Here is a 20,953-nt window from a genome sequence, read left to right as displayed (position 1 = left end):
AACCCATAGCTGTGTGCTTTTCATTTTCTTTCATAATTTATTGTTTTTAGGGCTGTTCTGTTTCTTTACCAGGTGTTGCTTGTAAAAAACAATTTCCTGATAGGAATGCTTAATGAAGTAATAAAAAGACCCGGGTGTAAAGCATTTAGATACCCCGGTGGGATAGTTAAAAATAGTAGAGTGAAGTGCGGACTGGTTGAGTGTAATGTTCCTTTAAAGACCGCTGCCCCCTGCAGCGTCGTCATTGCGCAGAACAGTTTGAACCAAAAAGCGGAGTGACCTTCCTCCGCTCTCAGTCTGAGTGAGAGGGGCAGCACTGAAGCAATAAGCCGGTCACAGCTCCTACAGTCCCCCGCTTTAGCCTCAGAAATGAACAACAACTTAGTCGGAGATGAAGTTGGGTAAGATCCATTTCACAAAACCTTCCACTGCGGACGCACGTATCTGTGAACTGCATTGAAACTTATAATTAGCGTGCTCTCTTGTCAAGCTGTCATTTGACAGCTAACGTTAGCTAGCAAGCTAAGCTAGCTGTAGTAACTTAGCGAGATCGCTAGCCCGAGAAAAGACGGCCAAAAAGTGAAAGTAGTCATCACTTAGCTTAGTTGTTTCTGTTATTGCTTACATTGAAATGTACAGTGTATATCTGGAGTACTGTCACTTAGCTTGTCACAGGAATGTGTGAAAGTGCAGTTACTTATTTCACTGTTGTTTTCAGTTAGCTCGAAGCACCTGAGCTAGCTTAGCTAACGCTTGCCAGCGAAGCGAAAGACTCTCTTCTTGACTTCGCCAAAGCGAGGACATTTAGCGGGCACTGCTAGAGGATGGAGCACGAACCCTCCACTTTTATCACAGCCGCTAACGTTACATTCATCACTGATGTGTTTCAGCAGTGATCTTGATCATTAATGAACTCGCTAGCTAGTTTGATATTAGTGCCGCTTAAACTGCCGTCAAACTTCCAGTGTAGCAACCAACATCCGAGTTCACCGGTCCGCATGCAGGGAGCCGAGCAGCCGCTCTCCAGTCCTCTGCTCTGACTGGAACACAACGTTACTCGGGGTTTCAGTGGTGAAGGCTGGAGCTTGAGGTAGACAGTGGCTGCTGCAGCTTCTGGAGTCAGTTAGTCAGCTGAGTGCTGTTTTAGCTTGCTAAATGCTATGGCTCTGTCCCGGGATAACTTACGTGGCAGGAGGTTTTTAAAAAGACCGTTACTGTCGAGGCCATCGCAGGCAGTGTTTGAAGACCAAAGTGACATCCACGAACAGGACTGTACCTTAACATGAGTCACATTAAACACGGGCATTTCAACTGAAGCTGTGTGTATGCGTTGGTGGCAGCGTTGCCTCATGTTGTGTAATATCTGTGTACTTAAATCTTCAGTCAGCTGTAGCGTTGTTATGGTTCTGAAACTATGCTGTCAATCTTCTCATCTGTTTGTGTTTTCAGTCTTTTAAGGCCTCTGGACAGGCAAAATGTCCCCACGCTTGTTATTATGCTTTCATATGTGACTTCTATAACAGTTTAACATTTTTGACTCCAAGGGATGATCAATGACTGACTCAATGGTCATTTATCTACTCTTTTCAGGAAACTTTTTGTCGGTGGATTGGACTGGAGTACCACACAAGGTAAGTCACACTGTTTAACCTTTGAAGGCTCGGTCACTTCATGCACACAGTTGTTAATGAACAGGAATTTGTCGAGGTGACACTGATGTAGCTGCATGGATTTGTTGTCAGACTGGAGGACAAACTCAAACTCTTTATAGATTATCAGGTCATATTTAGTTATGAAATATAGAGTAAAGCTGGGCAATATTATTAAAACACAAATTTTAGTATTCTTACTCCTGCATTGATGTCAATATGAATATCAGTATAAGATATGTTGTATATGACAGTGGTTGCTTTCATACAATAATGTAAATAAGGGTGTAAGATGGTCTAGCAGATATAGTGTTGCTTATTTATTCTTTTATCAGACGATGCCTTATTTAAATTGTTTTGTTTATATTATGATTAGCTAATGTCACACTGTTACAGTAACTAATTCCAGATAATATCAAGTGTTGTATGATGATATTGATATTGATGTACCGATTTGACATGGGCTGTACATATATAAAATATCAAGTCACTGTCTTATTATTATGTTGATATCATGATATGAAATTAAGAAGAAATGTGTTATAATGCTATGACCCTGCAGAAAATACCACATTGGTGCAGCTGTACGGTTTATTTTTTTAGTCTGTCGTTTGCAGTGTATTCATGCAAATATTCCAAGAAGTGTCTTCCGGACAGTGTTGGTAGAGTCTACTTGTGGCCACTGTTCCTCTTTATTAAAGCAGTCACTGTTGGGAATATGTCATTGGGATTTTTGGTATGTTCTCCCTTTTCACATGGTGTAATAACTGATAAGCAAACCACAAACACTGGTGGGGGAGTCTACAAACTACTTCTACAGTGTGTGTGCGTATGCATTCCCCTCCCCAGACTTGCCCAGAGATGGTCTAGTTTGTCTAAAGTCCTTTACCGTTGCATGCTTGGTTGGTCATTGTGTAACTTTGAACAAGGGCTGGCCTGTGTTAACAGCACTGTTAACATTAAGATCTGAACGACAGTGCGGTATAACTCTGAGCTTGTTTCCCTAGCTGATGCCCCAGGGTTTCCCAGCAATGAGAAAAGCATTTACGATAACTCCAGTGTGGCTCCTCATTTGTTCAAACTTGCACGCCTTGCTGCTGTGGGCGTTTGCAGGCGTTACAGTAGTTAGATGTATATTTGGTGCTATTAACATGAAAGTGTGTCAGTGCTTTGTTTGCTTGTTAGGAATGTTAATCTGTGACTTGAATGTGACTGCACAGTGTTTTTATGTTTCACATTAAAGACGAAGGTAAAATTCCCAATATTCTGCCATAAGACAAAATCAAGGTCACTGGCTGACTTGTAGTGTTCCCTGTGTAATTACATGGAGTGGTGCTTGTGTTTTTCCCACACCTGTTTAAGTCCAGGTTGAAGTGCTGAAGATATTTTCTTAGCATCATTTATCATAATGAATGCACGAGTTCTATAAATCATGACTACACTTCTTTGTGTTCAGGAGACTAAGTTATATATTCAAATATAATTCTGCAGTTACATTTGCATTGTTGTATGTTTCTGTGCTTTTTTTTTATTATCAAGCCCCACTGTTATGTCATTTCTCTGTTTCTCTTTTCAGAGACACTTAGAAACTACTTCTCACAGTATGGGGAAGTAGTAGATTGTGTCATAATGAAGGACAAAACTACAAATCAGTCGCGAGGCTTCGGCTTTGTCAAATTCAAAGACCCCAATTGTGTACGGACAGTGCTGGAGACAAAGCCGCATAATCTTGATGGAAGAAATGTGAGTATTTTAAATCAAAGAAGCAGTCAAATCAACCCGAGTAATCTGCCTGTGCTTTGTGTGAGGAATGTGAAAAACCTCCATACTGTATTTCACCATCCAGAGTAGTTAGAAGTTATTCAAGGAGAAGCACAGTTTTACTTGCCTGCAGACATTAGTACAGATGATGCACAAAATGCTGACATTTAATTTCCCAACAAGACTTACCTGTTTAAAGTCAAATTAGCAAAACTGACAGTTGAACCTGGATTCCTTTGTGTGGCTGAAAGAAAACCGAGTAGTTGTTCATCTTCTCTTCTGCATTAATGCTTCTATACAGTCAGCTCACCTTAAATGACATAATGTCACCTTTGTTCAGTTGAAGGAGGCAGAAAAGGGCATTGCTTTTTTTATTGGCCACATGTTTCAGTTAATGTCAGTACATATTTTAGGCGAGTCAATATACTGTGTATGTTATTGATTCAGTGAAGAACATTTGAAGGTGTCTTTATTTGGGGCTAATGTCAAACGTTTTCTCTCTCTCTGCTGTCAGATTGACCCGAAGCCATGCACTCCCAGAGGAATGCAACCTGAAAAGTCTCGAACCAAGGAGGGCTGGGTAAGAGTAATCTGATTTCTACTGGGGAGGCTAAGCTAGGTGTTTCTGCTGGAATAAGACTCAGGCTGTCAGTCTCTCCATCCCCTCCTCCTGAGGTTGGACTCTTTATGGGCCATGGGGAGACCTTGAGCTTCATTTGTAAAAACACTCTGACTTTGACCTACATCTTGTTTCTTCAAAAAGTCCATTTAAAAAAAAAAAAAAAAAATCACAATGCACAGCCTTCATACCTTTGAGAATGTTAGAAATCAGTTCTAGGTTTTGATAAATCACAGAAGCATTAAAGAATCTATGACTTGAATCGATCTCTATTTGTGATCAAGGGACTGCAACAATATCAGCAGATATTTGGTACAGCTTACACTGGCTTGGGATTGACACATGATAGGGTCACATTTTCCCAGCTCATACAGTAGGCCTGTATCACCATGTTGGAATTATAACAACACCTTTGTATTACGTTTTTTCAATGAAGAGCAGTTTTTTATTTCAATTTGAAGATTTCTTTCTTTCTTTCTTAGCTAAAATACGTTGTTCTTGTGACTGTCCTTTCATTGAATAAAACTGAGAAAACACAAGTAGAACTAGAGATGAGTAGGAAAGTCTGGTACAGAAAATTGCTTTCAGCAGTGAATTTTTTAAAGCCAGAAATCTCTGCAGCAACTTGGGTAATTTGTGGGTCGATAAACAAGCCACTGCAGATCTATTATAGTCATTTTGCCCCTTTGGGCAGCGAAGGTTTTAGTTATTACACCTTTGCAGTCAATTAAAAAAAGTATACATACACATATTTGGCTGTAAGCATACATTGTAAACCAGAAGCTTTTATTAATGAGGCCATTTGCCTCCTACTGGATCTCCTTTAACTGACTTTAAGGAGCTGCTACTTAATGTTTTACTAACAAAGCAGAAGATGTAATTGTTAAAAAAAACATTGTTGTAAGCAGCCTCTAGCCTTTGCAGCATGAGTGCAGTGAACAGCAATGGTGAAATGCTTAGTTGTGGAGAGTAAGTGGAGGAAGCCGTGCTCTCTGATCTGTGGAGACTAGTGTTTGCATTGACATGACATGTTAAGAGTTATACCCTAGGGCAACAGGAGAACCTAATTTCTTCTGCACGGTCTGAATAGATGGTGGCTAACTGGCCCCTTCCCAGAGTGACTCTTTAACAGACATTGAAATCCATACACTCCCTGTTTTCTTTCAGAAGGGCAGCAAAGCCGATAGCAATAAATCAAAGAAGATATTTGTAGGTGGAATCCCCCATAACTGCGGCGAGCCTGAACTCAGGGACTATTTCAATAGATTCGGAGTGGTGAGTATTGCCAAGTGCATAATGCAGTTCATATCGTCATTAAGACTGCTTGAATGGATGTGACATTGAACAGGGTCAATACTACAGTATAAAAATTAAATTTAGTGGGATGGGTTAGGACAATTAATTATTTGTTCAAATTGAGGCAGAATATTTAAATGGAGTAAGAACGGACCCTGTCTGGTTTTCTAAATGGAGCCACTGTTTCCTTTTGTCCCATTCAAGGTCACAGAGGTGGTAATGATCTATGATGCGGAGAAGCAGAGGCCCCGAGGTAAAAGCTGATCCCGTTTTTTTCCTCCCCTCTCCATACCTTACCATCTTAAATCTCATGACAAACTATTCGGGCCCAAAGAGAAAAAAGCCCTTTCAGCCCCAGATATTCAATTCAATTTAAACGCTGTAACCCATAACAGGAATTTTATGAGTGGCGAAGACGCACAATAAAGCACAAAAGCATGTTGGATAAAACCTCGTACAATGTCACCACAGCGTACAATTAAATGGAAAATGGAACTTGACATTTCTAGAGGTGGAATGAAAAGCTTAGTGAAATGTGAAATACACGGCTCTACTGTGAAATACAAACATTTAATTCTTAAACAGGCACTAAGGCAGTACCTTCAGTTGATGTGATGGTTATACATTTTTGCAGTGTTACATGAATGTAATTTGACAAAATAATAGTAGATTTCTCCTTAAAACCTCATCTCAGCCCTTGTCACACATGCTGAAATCTGCAAGTTGTGTTCAGAAATCAGGCTCTGATTTAAACTGATGCAGTGTCCTTCATGATCTTGTGTGACATCATGAGTCTGTTCCATGGACACAACAATACTCCGTTAAATAGGCAGAGCAAGGAGAGAAGTTATCTTAAAAGCTTTTAGTCAAGAATATTGGTTAAAAAACAGACCGGTTTCAACCTCACAGGGTCTTCATCGGGGCAGAAATAGTAAGGTTATCCTCAAGAGCACTGACTTTACGTCTTCACTGTTTCAAATATATTGTTTCGTCTGATTCAAACAGCTCAGTGATCCATTCAGATTTATTTGAGGATGTATGTAGAATTTCTAGATTTAAGTCCCCTAGCACCTGGTGTGTTAAAGGATTGGTTCTGTCTTAAAACAATAGCAAGGTGCCCATATGATCATTTAAGGCTGTTAAAAGATCCATTTCTAACATTTTAGTTTCCAGTGTAAGAGATGGGGGGGGGGGGGCAATAAGTGCATGCCTCTAATTGGAAGGATGTTAAAAGGCGTTGTGGAAAGGAAATTACTAACTGAAGGAGAGAAGGCAGGTTGCAGGAATGTAGGTGCTCCAAAAAATACAGTACTCTATCACAACATGCAACTGGCATATTGAGAACAGTTTGAGTATCTAAAGGGGGGATTTGTCCTTTATACACTGAAGGTGAATATTACATTGTTGTCACCAGAACAATGAAACCGTTTTGAAAGGTTTTACTTTGCGATTTTAAAAGTCTCTCTAACCTATTTCCTGACAGTAGAAAAAACGACAGACATTTACAATCTCACAAGAGTTTGTCCATTTAATCATAAATGTATCATGGGTTCCTGACATGTGCCGACACTTTTAGCATGGATGGCCTCACTGGGAATCAGACCCTGTGCCACCGGCAGTGTTAGTGTCAGACTCTGCCCGCTGATTTACAGCTGTTTCATCTGTGTTTGTCCTACATACCAATGATGCAGCTGCCACTGACCCCCAACATGTATTACAGTACTGCTCTTCCTTCAAAACCCCCATTCATTCTCTATTGGGAGCAACCCAGCATAGTTTGTCATTGGAGTTTAACATGCAGTATTACACCAGTAACAACCATTACATAATCTTTAATAGTATAAACAGTTTCTTTTACTAAAACCATTAGACTTTAAATGTTGGAATAAGTTTTCTTTACCTTGATTTAGATGTAACTGAAACATGTATCCTAAATGGCGTAGTATGTGTTTTCCCATAATGTAGAAAGTTAAGTATTTTTGTAAGTAAGCCCTTTCTATTTTTCTTTCTTCTGTCCCCTTCTCTTTGTGAATGGTTTGAATGTGATTAACGGTGTCTCTTAAGATTTGTCTTTTCTCCTTTAGGTTACTGTGCATTGACTGGTAGCACAGAGGTACAGGCCAAATGTAAAAGCACCCAAATTCTTGACTTGGTCAAAATGGGCTGTGTACAAAGTTGCATCAAATTGTGAAATTGGCTGAAGGCTTACCTATTCTCTGTCATTAGAGAGAGAGAGAGTTTGATGAGGATTTACCTCCATGTTATTTGAGTGATAGCTCAATAGTAATTGAGCTATAGTTTAGCAGGAATTGGAAGTTTTCATTTTTAAAATATAAACATGTTGACACGCATCCTCTGAAAGTTATTTCTATCTGGTATTGACATTATTATAGTAAATATTAGAGCAAACAGAGAAAGTAAAACTCAAATCCCTTTAAATCAAATATTTGGTTAATGTCTTACAAGAATTAAATACTGTAATCAGATAATTAGAAATAACATAATTCATAGAGAGAATAAATGATTAGGGCGATTATTCGATTATCAAAATAGAAATCATCTATAAATCACAATATTAAATTCTTTTCCTGTTCTTTGTCTAGTAGTGCGAGTAAAGTTTTATTTTCCGCTCATCAAACGTTTTTTAATAACACATTGGTTTCCTTTTTATTTTTAGATTAAGGACGGGTCATTGACAGATGTTATTAATAGCAATAGATCATGAGGCTTGGGAATGCTTGGCATGGTACAAGAGGTCGCTAAAATTGCAGTTGTCTCGTAGGACCTTTAATTGGATTCAGGTTAGGTCCCCAAGTAGAGATGTGCACACAACCCAATTCTGCCATCGTGCAAAGTTAATCAAATTGAAAGTAGATCACTGCAGCGCTGCGGCCTGCTAACGCTCTGAAAAGTTCTGTTACAGATAGTCAGATGAGTTTACTGAGCCTAAATGTTGGACCAAAAAGTTCTCATTCTTGTCGATGAACTTTGTATATCCCCCATGAAAACTCTTGATCAAAATCAGCAACTCTTCACTTTGGGAAACCAGTTGTGGCCTATATCTTTGTGTTACCGTTGTGAGCAATACTTTAATTGTCCATTTAGGCTTATCCTGGCTGACTCAAAAGTAAAATACTAAATTTGGGGAAGCTTGGAGACAGCTTTAGGCATTCTACAGTTTGTTTCTCCATATTTTTGTGATGCATTAACAATGGCTGCTGTGAGTCTGTGCTCCACAGCAATATACCAAGGGACAGATCAAGGTGGGGTTTGGATGAAACAGCATGAAGTAACAGAATGTAGTATTGGTTCAATTGGCATTTATCAACGTTAAAGGATGTAAGATGGACTTCTTTGGCCTTTTTTATGTGACATTTCACATTAAATCAAATGCTGCACTCATCGTACTTCATGTTTAGCAGTTAAGCAGTCCTGTATTGTTATCTTCACAAAATATTTCACTGCACAGTAAAGAGAAGTTTCCTTCAATCCCCCAGGCTTTAGTCTTGGATTTGTGTTGTTCTGCAAGTCTGCGACATCATCCGAACCCCAGGAGCCTCTTGCTCAGTCTTGACGGATCCTCACTCTGCTGAAGCCCAATACTGTTCTTCATCTTGTGTTGTCACAACCCCCCTGCTACCTTGATTCACTCTTGGTCGTTGGCTAGGTTTTGGATTTATTACTTTCGAGGCCGAACAATCAGTGGACCAGGCTGTCAACATGCATTTTCACGACATCATGGGCAAAAAAGTGTGTAGTTGTAGTTTTATTTTACCCTTAAGATCAAACAGAGGCTTGGGCGACGGAGTGAGAATTATACTATGATGCTGTTTGTTCAGGCTATTTGTTCATTTTCCAGTGGCTTCCCATTAGTGACTGCAGCATCATATAACACAAAGTTAGCATTTAATCAAATGATCAGGCCACTAACTAATTTACTAGTCATATAATTATTAATATAATTATTAATATATTTTGCTCTTAACACATACCACCCTCACATTTATTGCTATGACTTATAGTTTGTAGAGGCACAGTGATCTTTTACTAATGCTGTTATATTACATAACTGTAGTCGCCTAAGGCTTTGTTTAAATCGACCACTCCTTTAGGATGTCTTAAGTGCATTAGATTGTACTTATAATACTGTGGTTAAGTTATTATTTGGTTTTTGATATTTAAAATATAATAAAGCAAAAGAAAATCCAAAAGCTTCAAAGTTCACAGAATTTCCCTGATTATAAATCACCTAAAGGATTGGTCCAATCAGTTCTGTTTCTTTTGTTTTCTGATATTTTGTTGGCAGGTCACTTACACGTCAACATGTTTTTCTTTTTTTCTTTTTCAAAAGTTAAAGAAAAAGCTCAACTCAGTGACCTCAGTTGAAGAATCTCCATACTGTGTCCCTAAATAACAAATGACAGTTTTCTCTACAATGCTGCTCAGGAAGAGACACGAGTCGCACAGTAATATTTGCATGTCGCTTCTTAGTGTTTGTTTTAACTCAGCGGGTGTACCAGATGGATAGGGTTTACTGCGCAAAGACAATTCAGATTGCTGATTGTCAGGTAAGCTGTTTATCCAGGAAAAAACTAAATTCATTATGGTGTTATATTTAAGCACACCTAACCTTCTGGCAGTCCCTGTATTGCTCTATTGCATGAAGCAAACACCACCCACCTGGCACCTCAGCTGAGTAAAACAAACCATTAAAAAAATAAAGTACTACTTGGTACATATCTGGCTATGATGTGTTCTGACACTTTTAAAGCTCTCATTCATTAACAGCCCCTCTTTTCCCCAATAGAGACATTTTTTAATTAGCAGCTTTTAAACCACTCTGCAGAGATACCAGAAGAGAGGCACTCTCCTTTCGGCCCTCACTAAATATTTGTGGGCATAAGAAAATGATCAAAGTCAAACATAGTGTAGTCAGTCATATCATATCATATCACATGTATCTTGTTTCTGTCCTTGATCTTTACATGGCTGCATAAGTGTTTTAAATATTTGAAGGTCAGTCTGTGATATTTGACACTCAGAAGACCTTCGTGGATATTTTGGCATTCATTGAAGTTCTTTTTTAAGGTTGTTAAAGCACTTTTGATAAGTGCTAATTGTTGCGATGTTACTTCAGTGTATTTTCTTTTTTGGAAGCCTGAGTTTCTGTAGATGGCACAGTCTTTGTCTGTTCAGTTGTGGCAATTTTTAAAAAGTATGTTTGGAACCTTCTTGTGCCTTTATTTGAGAGTGGTCAGTAGAAAGATGACAGGAAATAAGGGGAAATCGAGAGATGGTGAATGACATTGAACAGTTGAACCAGGGATGTTGCGGTTTGTTGTCAGCACCTTAAACCACCTGACCCCTGGGGCGCCCCTCCTCTGTTTATTCTAAACAAACTATAAATTAAAGCATGTTATTTTCTTGTGTGCCAATTACTTTTTTGGTTGGAAAGGAAATGTAAAAGCTTTCCTGAACTGGATTTAGGCTGGATTTTTTTTTTATATTAATCAATGATATTGAGTAGCAGCATAAGACATTTTAATTGAAATGTCACTGATTATTACATTAAAAAGATAAACCAAATCCCATTTCCTTGGTAAATGATTCAGCCCAACCTGTATACTCTCCAGTGGTCCCCGCCTCCCTTGACTTTGCCCTGGTTTCCAGCAGGAATCAAGGCTCGACTTAATCCATTGTTCTTGACTTGACATTACCTTACACTGGGACTTGAGGGAGGTTGGGAGATATGAGCTACAAAATTAGAAATTGGAGCACATCAAACTGTGGAACAAATCCCAGTTCTGCTGTTGGGGACTGTACAGAAGTCATGGTATCCATCACTCGTAGCTGTGATGCCCACGGGAGAAAGTGCTCAGGTAGCTGCTGGCGGCGGCGGGGCCACTGCCGGAAACATGTGCATGTAATTAGGTCGACAGAGAAGGAAGAGGGGAGGCTGGGGAAGGTGGCAACACCTTAAAGCAGGGAGGAATTTGTGATTCGTTTTCCTCCTGCAAGGTGACCCCAATAACTCAACCCCTCAGTCTATTCTTGGTTGCCCCCCCCCCCTTAGTCTCAGCCTGTTTCTTTGCTCTGGTAAACTGCTGGTAGCTTTGCCTAGTTGCAGGAAGGACATTTTTTTTGTTTTTGGGGCAATACAGACTCATGGCATTAAACTATTACATTGATGGATGAGAACTATACATAAAAGTCAAATTTAAGTAATTGATGGATAAAGTCAGTTTGCAGAGTGTTAATGAATTGACAGTGTAAGTCAGTAATTCCCAAACAATAAGTGTACTTTATTATTATAATTGAATTATCGAAAAGAAACTTGAGGTCACCATTCTTACATTTGAGGTTTTAGTTTTATAAAGACAGTGTCCTCCAGCAGCCATTTGACATTATATTGAGGTCAAAGTGTATCAGTCCCTTGTACTTATTTAAAAAGAAAATTCTCACCTTTGACACAGTATGAAGATTCAATTTTAGATTGACTGAAAAGACTGTTTATTTGTACTATCTGCATGTTTACCTTTTTATATATCCTGTTAGAACTGAGATACAAATTTCTCTCTACATTCATTTCCCCTCTAAAACATATTTAAAATAAAATAGAAATGAAATTCTTTATAAGCGTTAACCGGAGAAAGGTAAGTCACGACCTTCCATTAGTCTTTATCATATATAGGGCAATTCATTTAATGAAAAAAAAATCTATGTTTCTCAGGTACATCTTAAGAGGCTGTAATCTAGAGATGATGCATTTACATTTTTTTTTTTATAATTTACTATCTTTGCATTATGATTTTGGCCACTGTGAAATTCCTGCTTGATAATTAGTACCTGAGACACATAGCTGCACAGCTCTCCTGGCTACACAGTAATATTAGTTAACATAGTTGCCCCACATTATTCTAATAAACATAAAGTGAACTGGCCCAATGTTGAGATTAAATAATCATTGGTAGGACAGGTCTGTCTAGGTGAGGGACTTCACGGACCTTATACTGGTTCTGCCAAATTTGCCCTCCTTGTCCTTTGTCCAGGTGGAAGTGAAGAAGGCTGAACCTCGTGACAGCAAAGCTCCTGGCCAGCTTGGCCCTGGCCAGTGGGCAACAAGGGGCATCTTGAGTGCAGCTAATGGTTGGACAGCACAACCTGCCCAGGGCTGGCAACAGCCTTACGGGGCACAGGGTGAGTGAGGCTCGCTGTTCAGAGGAAAACCTCAAAGTAACTGTTTAAATGTGCTTTAACATTAACTTTGATACACTGTCAGGTTAAATGTTAACTGGATTCTATGAACATTTTACATTTCACTTATTGTCCAAGTCTAACGTTTTTTTTTCTCTTCCTGAAGGAGTGTGGGTGTCGACTACTGGCCAGCCCATAGGTAGGTGTATCTTTTCTTACCACTTTAGAAAATGTGTTGTTTTTCAGTATGTTGAAAAAACTGGTAATTGATCAAACTGCAGATAGATTTAGGGTCTTTGCCATGTGATCAAGTGCTTATCTTGGAACGCTTGTGTCACAGAACTGGGCATGCACTCTGTGTGGCCAGTAAGCTGATGACAGTTGTGATAACAGTACGTGTTATCACTGATTCATAATGGCTGAGGCTGCTGATAATTTGCTGCTTGAGACAGATGGCGGCCTTGAATAGATTCCAGCCTCCCTCTGCTATTGGTCAGGCTCAGTTTCATATCACCACCTCCGGGTTAACCTGCAACGCTCACTGCAGTGTCGGCCCTGTGCTCACTCAGAAGATGCTTCAGTTTCATTCAGCTTTAGATTGTGCTGTGCAAATTCAGTTTCTTAAACCAGATATTTACCAATTTTATGTTATTCAGCTGTTTAATAAGATAAAATCAAATTGCTCTGTGCTTCTTTTTCTAATTACTGTAATTGCCTGTGTACTTAATTCCATAAATAAAACATTTATATAAACATTTCTATAAAATAGATCTGTTCTGTGTTGGAGCAGGCGGGTATGGACCTCAGTTGACAGCAAGCCGCGGAACCCCCACACAGCCTCCTTCACCTTTCAACGCATTCCTGGTCACGACCCCGGCGGGTGGCTTTGCTGCACCTCAGGGCTACCCTCAGCAGGCCTACAGCACAGCACCTCAGTTTGGTCAGTAACACTGACACACTAACTCGTTACACTTTGGTGTTGTTTGTACATCATTATAAAATAATTAAAAGTAATATAGGGGTGCAACGGTTTAACAAGCCCACAGTTCCATATGTTTTGTGGTTCTTGGGTCACGTTTTATTTTGCACATTAGGGACAACCAATTCCAATGTTCTCTCTGTAGTTTGTCGTTTGCATGAATAACATTTTCTTCCTTACAGAGATTTGATAATATATGAAATCAATGCATTCTTTCAAAAGTGTTACTCAGCCTATTTAAACCTGACTTAAAAGATGACAGTGCATCCTCGTTACATTTTTGCCTCCACATGCCATCTGATCTCCACACTGTATTTTTACCACAAAGTGGCCAATCCACAAAGAAAGCCTTTTTAGATGCGTTTTTGATGTCCGTCACTCGCACGTCTCATTTAACAAATATGCTTCCATTTTATTAAATGTATCAACACCCCACTGACTCTGTGAGATGCCCCCCGCATTATTTCATTCTTTAAGGCTATTTTTTTCCCGTTTAGTGAAGCGCAATCTGCATAGATGGCTGTTTAAATCACACAAATATTCCGCTGTTTATGTGTTTTGAATGTATTAACCATGTCTACATTGAGTGATCAAGGCTCCTAGTCTGTCCGAGTGTATCTGTTTCACTACAGGGGAATCTCCCTCACTCGCTACGGTGGGCAGGGAAATAAAATCAATGAATCAATACATAAACACCGTTGATTGCTTTCCATGGAGTCAACATAAAAACTTTTTTGGTTTAGTACATTTCTGGGGTCAGTTAGCCTGGTGAAGGCAGGTTGGCCTGCCGCTGTCTATTCAGCTCCCCAGGAGCTGCTGTTGACATACAGGCAGAGACCTTTCCGGAAGACGGACTAGTGTGAATTGGATGGCAGAACACGCGCTCTCACATCTCACGGACGTCTCGCTTCCTGTGGGGAACACAAGGAACCAAAAAACTGTGGTTCACATGTGCAAACCGGGCTGTAGTTTGTGTAGTGTACAGTTTTTTTTTTATGGTTCGGTTTTGCATGCCTTGTAACATAGCATATGTAAAGGTAACACTGTGAATTAGGTAGGGATATGGACAAACTACAATTTAGATCATCGACACTGTAATGGGTGTGTAAATTGTGTTAATTGAATCTATGTCAGGTTTTTCAGGCAGCTCTGCTGTTGCTGTGGTCAGGGAGGAACCTCCACCTTATCAGAGATGGACAGCGTGACCCGCAAATACTCCAAATTTCATGAAATCTTGCTAAAAAGCATGAGGGGGGGATTACTACCTTCCACCAATTAAACCTGTAGACCTGCAGATGTACCAAGCTAATATTGTAAATCGTGGACAAAATATTAGGAAAAAACAGTGGGAAAGAAGCCCAAAACGATCTGTTACAAATGTGCTGGTCACAATTTGATCCTGCAGTTGATATTTCTAAAAGACATGTTGACGTACAAGTATTCTTATTGGCTAATACGAGAAGAGATTTGGTGAATTGATTAATACATTGACTTATACGTATTGGTTTTTGTATGATAATGCGGCGTGGTCAACTGGACCATCAACACTGGGGCCTTTGTACTTATACATAATATATAATCTTTGAAAAAGCAACGGTCATAGAACGTATCTCATTACTCTCCAACAGGTTACAGTTTCGGCACACCCCAGGCAGACCAGTATGCTCCACAGGTTCCTCCTCCACCCAACACTCCAGGAACTGCACCTCTGGGCTTTGCCCCCACCACCACACCAACTCAGGACTTGAGCAAAGCTCCCACTGGGCAGCCTGACTTCTCTTATAGCCAGTATGGTAAGAAAAGCCTTGTGCAATAAGCAGTTTGCTGCCCTTTTCTCTCTCATTTGATTTTTATTTACCCCTCGGCCCTGCCCATCTCCTTGGATATTTTATTGGGTGCAACTAAAGCTCATTTAAGTGCATATGTACAACTCTTACACAAGCAGGAGCTTGCTCCATTTAGCTTGAGCTGCTCCACGTGCATACATGCTTCTTGCATACATGAACCCCTCTGGCTCTGCCAGGAAGATGCTTCTGAATTGTCACCATATCCAGGAGTCTTCAACAGTTATTTCTGTCGAGTTTTTCCAGCTGGGCTGTGGATTGGTAATAAAGATTGGTAGGTCTTGGTACGTCTGAATTAGATCATCCTGCCTTGCAATGTTTTTTTTGTTTTGCATTTTTATTTTGTTATTTATTTTCAAGGGAGTGCAACCTTTTCCTGACTGACTGTACTAGACATTTGACTTGGTTCAAATAGTCCTACCTTTTAATTACTCCATTCTACACCTCCTTATCTTCCTCCCTGTTTATGACTTTGCCAGCTTATTTTCCTCGTCTTGGCACGATAGCCATAGAAGAGCACCAGCATGACAGTATTGTGCCCGTGAAACCTTATTTCTGGAATGAGGCATGTCCAACCTGCCAAGCTACCTATCAAAAATGTTCAACATGTCCATCAATTTATGACACCAGAGCTTTGCATGCTTCTCTGCAAAATGTGAACTTTGAACCTCTGTCCATCTTGATACATTAGCTAGATTCCTGGGCAAGTCATTTTTTGGCTAGTGTCTAGGCTTTCTGGTGGGTGTCTTTGAGCTGGACTGTGTTCAGCCAGGAAAATTATTCATCCTGGATGTCTACTTGACAAAAAGACATTTCATCAAGTCACTTCTCGAAAATTAGTTGACTTATTAATGTCTGTGATTTTAAACAGTTAGGAGCTAGCTTCTCCAGTGACACACTCTATACTCATAGGACAGATACTGTGAAAACTAGCCAGCATCCATGGAAAAGTAACAAGTTTCATTCAACATTGAGTCACATAAACAGAAAGTCAGATAAGAGTCAGATGTTCATTCAGAAGCTGCATTCAGTTTTTTGGCTGGCTGGTATTTTTCTTCTGACTTGGCTTACAGCTGCTTCACACTGCTGGATCTCCATTTAAAGCAGTCAGTATTATCACTGTCAGTCATGACGGGTGCCCATCTGGTTCCTGCTTGTGCTTATCTTCCATCCAGCTTTTTGCATTTAGTGTGCGCTGCCTGTTCAGGCACTCAGTCCAGTAGTCAAAGTCAGTAGTAGCAGAACAGTTTCACAAAGAAACACTGGTGATGTTGTGGACACAAACCTTTACCATGAAAGTTTATGTAACAATAGCAGAAACTGGATATGACATTTTTACCTGTGTACGATTAGTAAATAGGTGAGGTACGACAAATAAAGCAAGTTTGGTTTCAGTTAAGATGAGCTTATGTGGAGTTAGGGAGTTAAAATAATTTGGTTAAAGTAAACCTGTGGTTTTGCATGTTTTAGGTCATTAATATTTAATAAAATGCCCTTTTTTTATACGTACCATATATTTTCAATGAATCTGACCTTCCAGGTAGGCACTGGCTTTGCTTTTGTTGTACTGTATCACAATAAACATTTTGTTGACTTTTTTTGTCAAACCTCCTTGCTGCATTCAAGAACACTGTGACATCTGGAATTTAAAAGTTGAGTTGAGATTTTTTTGGCAACTTGTGATGTTGAAATGTCCTTAAATGACCCAATGATTCATTTTGACGTGCTACACAGAACTTTGATTATGAAAGTAATGTAAAATTTTGAAAACGGTCAGTACTTACAACTGGAGGATACAAAGCAATGACAGAAATGTGAAACAAAGATAAGTCAAGTCCATTTTAAGTTGATTGTCACAGCATGCTAAATTAATGGAACCAGATGGCGGCTTGCAAGATAGAAAATCAATCTAGAAATGTATGGCATTCTTTGTTAATTGTTTGGCAGCAATGGGGCAGTGTCTTATTTTATGGACTAAAACATGCAAAACCACTGGTGGTGTTCTGGTTTGTTGTTCTGGTTGCTTCCCTTTTGTAATATTTTCTTGGAAGAAAACTTACTTGTCAAGTTACTTGCATCTTAGCATATCATGCACATTTCACAAAATTTCATGAGACCAGGCTGGCATGATTTAAAATGTCAGGCGTGCTAGCGATAGCCCACACTCTCACACTCCATTTTGTTTTGACTTCCAGATGAAGCTGAGCAGTGATGCCTCTCCAAGCATAGTGCAGACGCAGTAAATGAGTATAAATGTGCAGCTCTGTTAGCTCAGTAAGGGGGGAACCATGTAAAGTAGTCGGCCAGCAGTATCTGGGTTCAGTCAACCTGGTCTCCTCATCTCCCTGATAGGCTTGGGTAACTACCTTCAGGACCCCTCTGCCTACGGACCAACGCGTCCTTCTCACAGTTATGGTCAGGATGAGCAGGGAGGATATAGTGCAGGTAGGTGCTAGCATCGTCTTCTCCAACCACAAAAGTAGCATTTGTTCAGTACTGTAGTGTTTATAGAGCTAACACCTGGTTCTTTTCTTTTATTCTTGTTTAGTATTTTGCATGTACATTTTGCATGTACATACAAATTACTGTGTATACTCTTGTATAGTAAACAAAACAGCCATTAACTGTCAGCTGAATGGATTTGAAAGACATTTACATTGAAATATGTCATTCGGCGCTCTAAGCGGCTCAGCGGCTGTAGCTTTGCTATACCAAGACTAACCATGTCCCTTCTTTTTTGTCTACTCTCTCTGTCCACATTGCTTTGCAGATTATGAAAGGATGATCTAATTGTCAGAAAATGTGTTCATGGTTCAGTTGTCCCATGCATCAGCAGTCCATTCACCCATTGTTTTTTTCCCCCATGTACTGTCTCCACATGGTAGCTAAAGGGATGAGAAAGGAAAGGAAAGAAGATTTAAAGAAGGACACAATGGCAGTAAATTTACAATTTCTCTCAGATTCTTCTCTCAGGTGGTCCTGTTGGGACTGCTCCCTGTTCTTCAGATTTTTTATTTCAGTTCCGTTCATGGAGCACTTTTTAACACCCCAAAAGAAATGTGTTGCATTTTCTAACTTTTCCCGCCTTTTTTCTTTCTTTCTGTCTTTCTATCTCGTGTCTCTCCATTCCAGTTATTTATAACGTTCCCCACTCTAGTAGTCAATGGTAATATTTCGAAATCAGTGCTAACTGGATGTTGCCAGGGCAGGAAAATAACCAGCACGACGCTGGAAAGATTTGGCTGGAACTGGTTTTCATATTCTACCAGCCATTTGGTAGCAAACCCTCAGGTTTTTTTCAACCTTAATGTCCCTTTAGCTTGAGGCAGGTGGCTGGTGAATATTGGGTTGCACCAGCCATTTTTTCTAGGCAGATGGTTTCCTTCCCAGGGTGTCACTTTGGTTCCCTTGTCTGTTTGCAGGGAGATGGTGCCATCCAGTGTCTGAATAGAAGAACATTGTGCGTGTTGCACTAATCATCAAGATAATCTAGAGATTGTTTTCCTCAATGAAGCCCGCTTTAAGTGATTATTAAAGTCACCTGAAATGTTCATGTTTGCCTCTATACATGTTAACAACTGTTACACAATAATGTTCAACACTAAAGGGCTCATTGAAGGAATACAGTATTTGAATCTAGAGGAAAAATTCACCACGAAACCTCTAAAGTCTTGACATGCTATACAAAACATGCTATTAGCAATGCATACTTCATTTCTTTTTTCATTTAGTCATTTGGTGTGTCACAGTTTATGTATACAGCACTTTATCACAACACATCTTAGAGCCCTTCATAGACAAACAATAAAAAAATCCCAATAGATCTAAAAAAAAAAAAAAAAAAAGTCTAGTCAACTAGGTAATTATTGAACAAAGTAAAACGAAGCGGGTAAACAAAAATTATTCAACCAGTTATGAAGGGAAAAAATATATTAAAGGCTGGTTATTGGACGTACTGATATTTCCAACAGCTACAGTAGTTTACAGCACTTGTAATTGTTCAAAATATGTAGCCAAAAATAACAATTGGAATACGCTGTATAGTGAAAGGGTAACAGGGTGGATTTTTCCTTAACATTAAAATAGTTGTTTTTACTCAGCAGTACTTTTAAAGGAGTAAGGCTTCTCCCTAAACACCGTCTGGTGGTCCTGACGTTAAAACCTTCTTCTCCCTCCTGCTCTCTCCTCTCTGTCATCCTCTTCAGGGTACGGGCAGGACCTGACAGCCTTCAGCCACAGCTTCGCAGACCCCAGCCAGCAGACGGCTTCGTACGGGCCCCCGACAGCACAGCCCACCGCCGCCCCCCAGTCTGCCGCCACTGCGTTCGGCAGAGGGCAGAACCACAACGTACAGGGCTTCCACCCGTATCGACGCTGACTGCCACCTCTGGGCAGCGTCGCTGTGTAAAGTTCAAAAAAAAAAAAAAAAAAAAAAGAAGTCAGGGAAATGTGTGTTCTCGCTAAAAGCAAAACTGGACTGCTGTTTGTGAAACAGAAACCTTTGTGAAAGCAGGGATTCCAGTAAATTCAAAAGGGGTCTTATGAAACCCAGTTTTTTTTTCTTTGCATAACTTAATGAACATTCAGCAGAAAGAAGCTTTTACCCCCCCCCCACCCCCACCCCCACCCCCACACCCCATGTTTTATAGTAGAACTAAACTACTTTGCAATAATTTTGATTGTCTGGTCAAACACTAGCACAGAGACTTTATGTAAAGAGACTTGCATATAAATATGTATATTTATGGTGGACACAAATGAAAACAGGGTCTCAAGTTTCCTCAGCTTTAAATTTTAGGGAAAAAATGTTTTTATTTTTCATTTGGTGGATTTTGTTTACTTTCTGAGCCTTTAAAGTTTGTTTAAAATGGAGATTATGAATATATATATATATATATATTATACACAAACTGTGCAATTTTTTAAAAAGAGAATTTTGTACTATAAATGTACACTTTGCTTGTTTTTTTATTTAAAGATGTAGACTTCCCTCAGGTGGCTCTTTTGGGTGCATTTTTTGCACTTACGCAAAAAGAAAAAACGGACAAATTATTACAAAAATAAATGTTTTAAGGATACAGTGCTTGTCCCAGATGTTTGTATTTGGTTGTGGATGTATTTGCTTCTGGTGTTTTGGTGGATGATGTGCAAAGTAGAGCTGAAACAATTAGTTAAATAATAATCCAAATATAATTAGTGTAGATTGATATGATATTTATCACCATCTTTTGGGGACGTTTTTATCATTTCAGTCGTTTTCCGAAGCAAAATCAAAAAACTCCTGCATCTCCAATGTGAAGATTTGCTGTTTTGTGTGATATTATTGTAAATTAAATAATAATTGGACTGGTGATCAGACAAATTGAGACAGTGTGTCAAATTGGGCTCTCAAAAAATTATTTTATTTTTTCACAAATTTTTTTGATGGACTAAACGATTGATAGATTAACAGTTAATCGATAATGAAAATATTCAGTTGCTGCCTTGAAGCTAAAATAGGAGTCATTGGTACCTTTTCTGGGATTTAACTAAACTGAATCCCTCCATTATTCAGATGCTTTTAAGAACTTTAAAGAAAATATTTATAAATTCCTCATGTTAATATGGTGTG

General features: G+C 39.4%; 1 protein-coding gene across 5 annotated transcripts; it reads left to right on the top strand.

Annotated features, from left to right (window-relative positions):
• Positions 1-226: 226 nt before the first annotated feature.
• Positions 227-20,420, top strand: dazap1 (DAZ associated protein 1). 5 transcript variants are annotated; one of them, XM_031303964.2, is made up of 13 exons: positions 227-401; positions 1,591-1,631; positions 3,226-3,392; positions 3,925-3,990; positions 5,200-5,304; positions 5,530-5,578; positions 8,993-9,075; positions 12,375-12,522; positions 12,686-12,718; positions 13,289-13,459; positions 15,127-15,291; positions 17,695-17,787; positions 19,548-20,420. In XM_031303964.2, exons 1-13 carry the CDS (start codon positions 370-372, stop codon positions 19,718-19,720), a joined length of 1,326 nt encoding a protein of 441 aa, XP_031159824.1. In that variant the 5' UTR covers positions 227-369; the 3' UTR covers positions 19,721-20,420. The 5 variants fall into 5 exon arrangements, with proteins under 5 accessions (XP_031159824.1, XP_031159825.1, XP_031159823.1 ...); XM_031303965.2 differs by having other exon boundaries at positions 5,197-5,304; positions 13,310-13,459; XM_031303963.2 differs by having other exon boundaries at positions 5,197-5,304.
• The last annotated feature ends 533 nt before the right edge of the window (positions 20,421-20,953 follow it).

This window comes from Sander lucioperca, chromosome 11, assembly GCF_008315115.2.
Source record: "Sander lucioperca isolate FBNREF2018 chromosome 11, SLUC_FBN_1.2, whole genome shotgun sequence".
NCBI lineage: Eukaryota > Metazoa > Chordata > Actinopteri > Perciformes > Percidae > Sander > Sander lucioperca.
The sequence above is the reverse complement of the archived record's forward strand: the minus strand, read 5'-3'. Positions and strand labels throughout refer to the sequence as shown.

What these genes read in the sequence shown, in the direction of transcription:
- dazap1 (XM_031303963.2), top strand. Translation starts at nt 370, where the DNA reads ATGAACAACAACTTAGTCGGAGATGAAGTTGG. An exon ending in GGAGAAGCAGAGGCCCCGAG is followed by an intron (nt 5,579 to 8,992) that starts GTAAAAGCTGAT and finishes GTCGTTGGCTAG; the next exon opens with GTTTTGGATTTATTACTTTC. An exon ending in ACAGCCTTACGGGGCACAGG is followed by an intron (nt 12,523 to 12,685) that starts GTGAGTGAGGCT and finishes CTCTTCCTGAAG; the next exon opens with GAGTGTGGGTGTCGACTACT.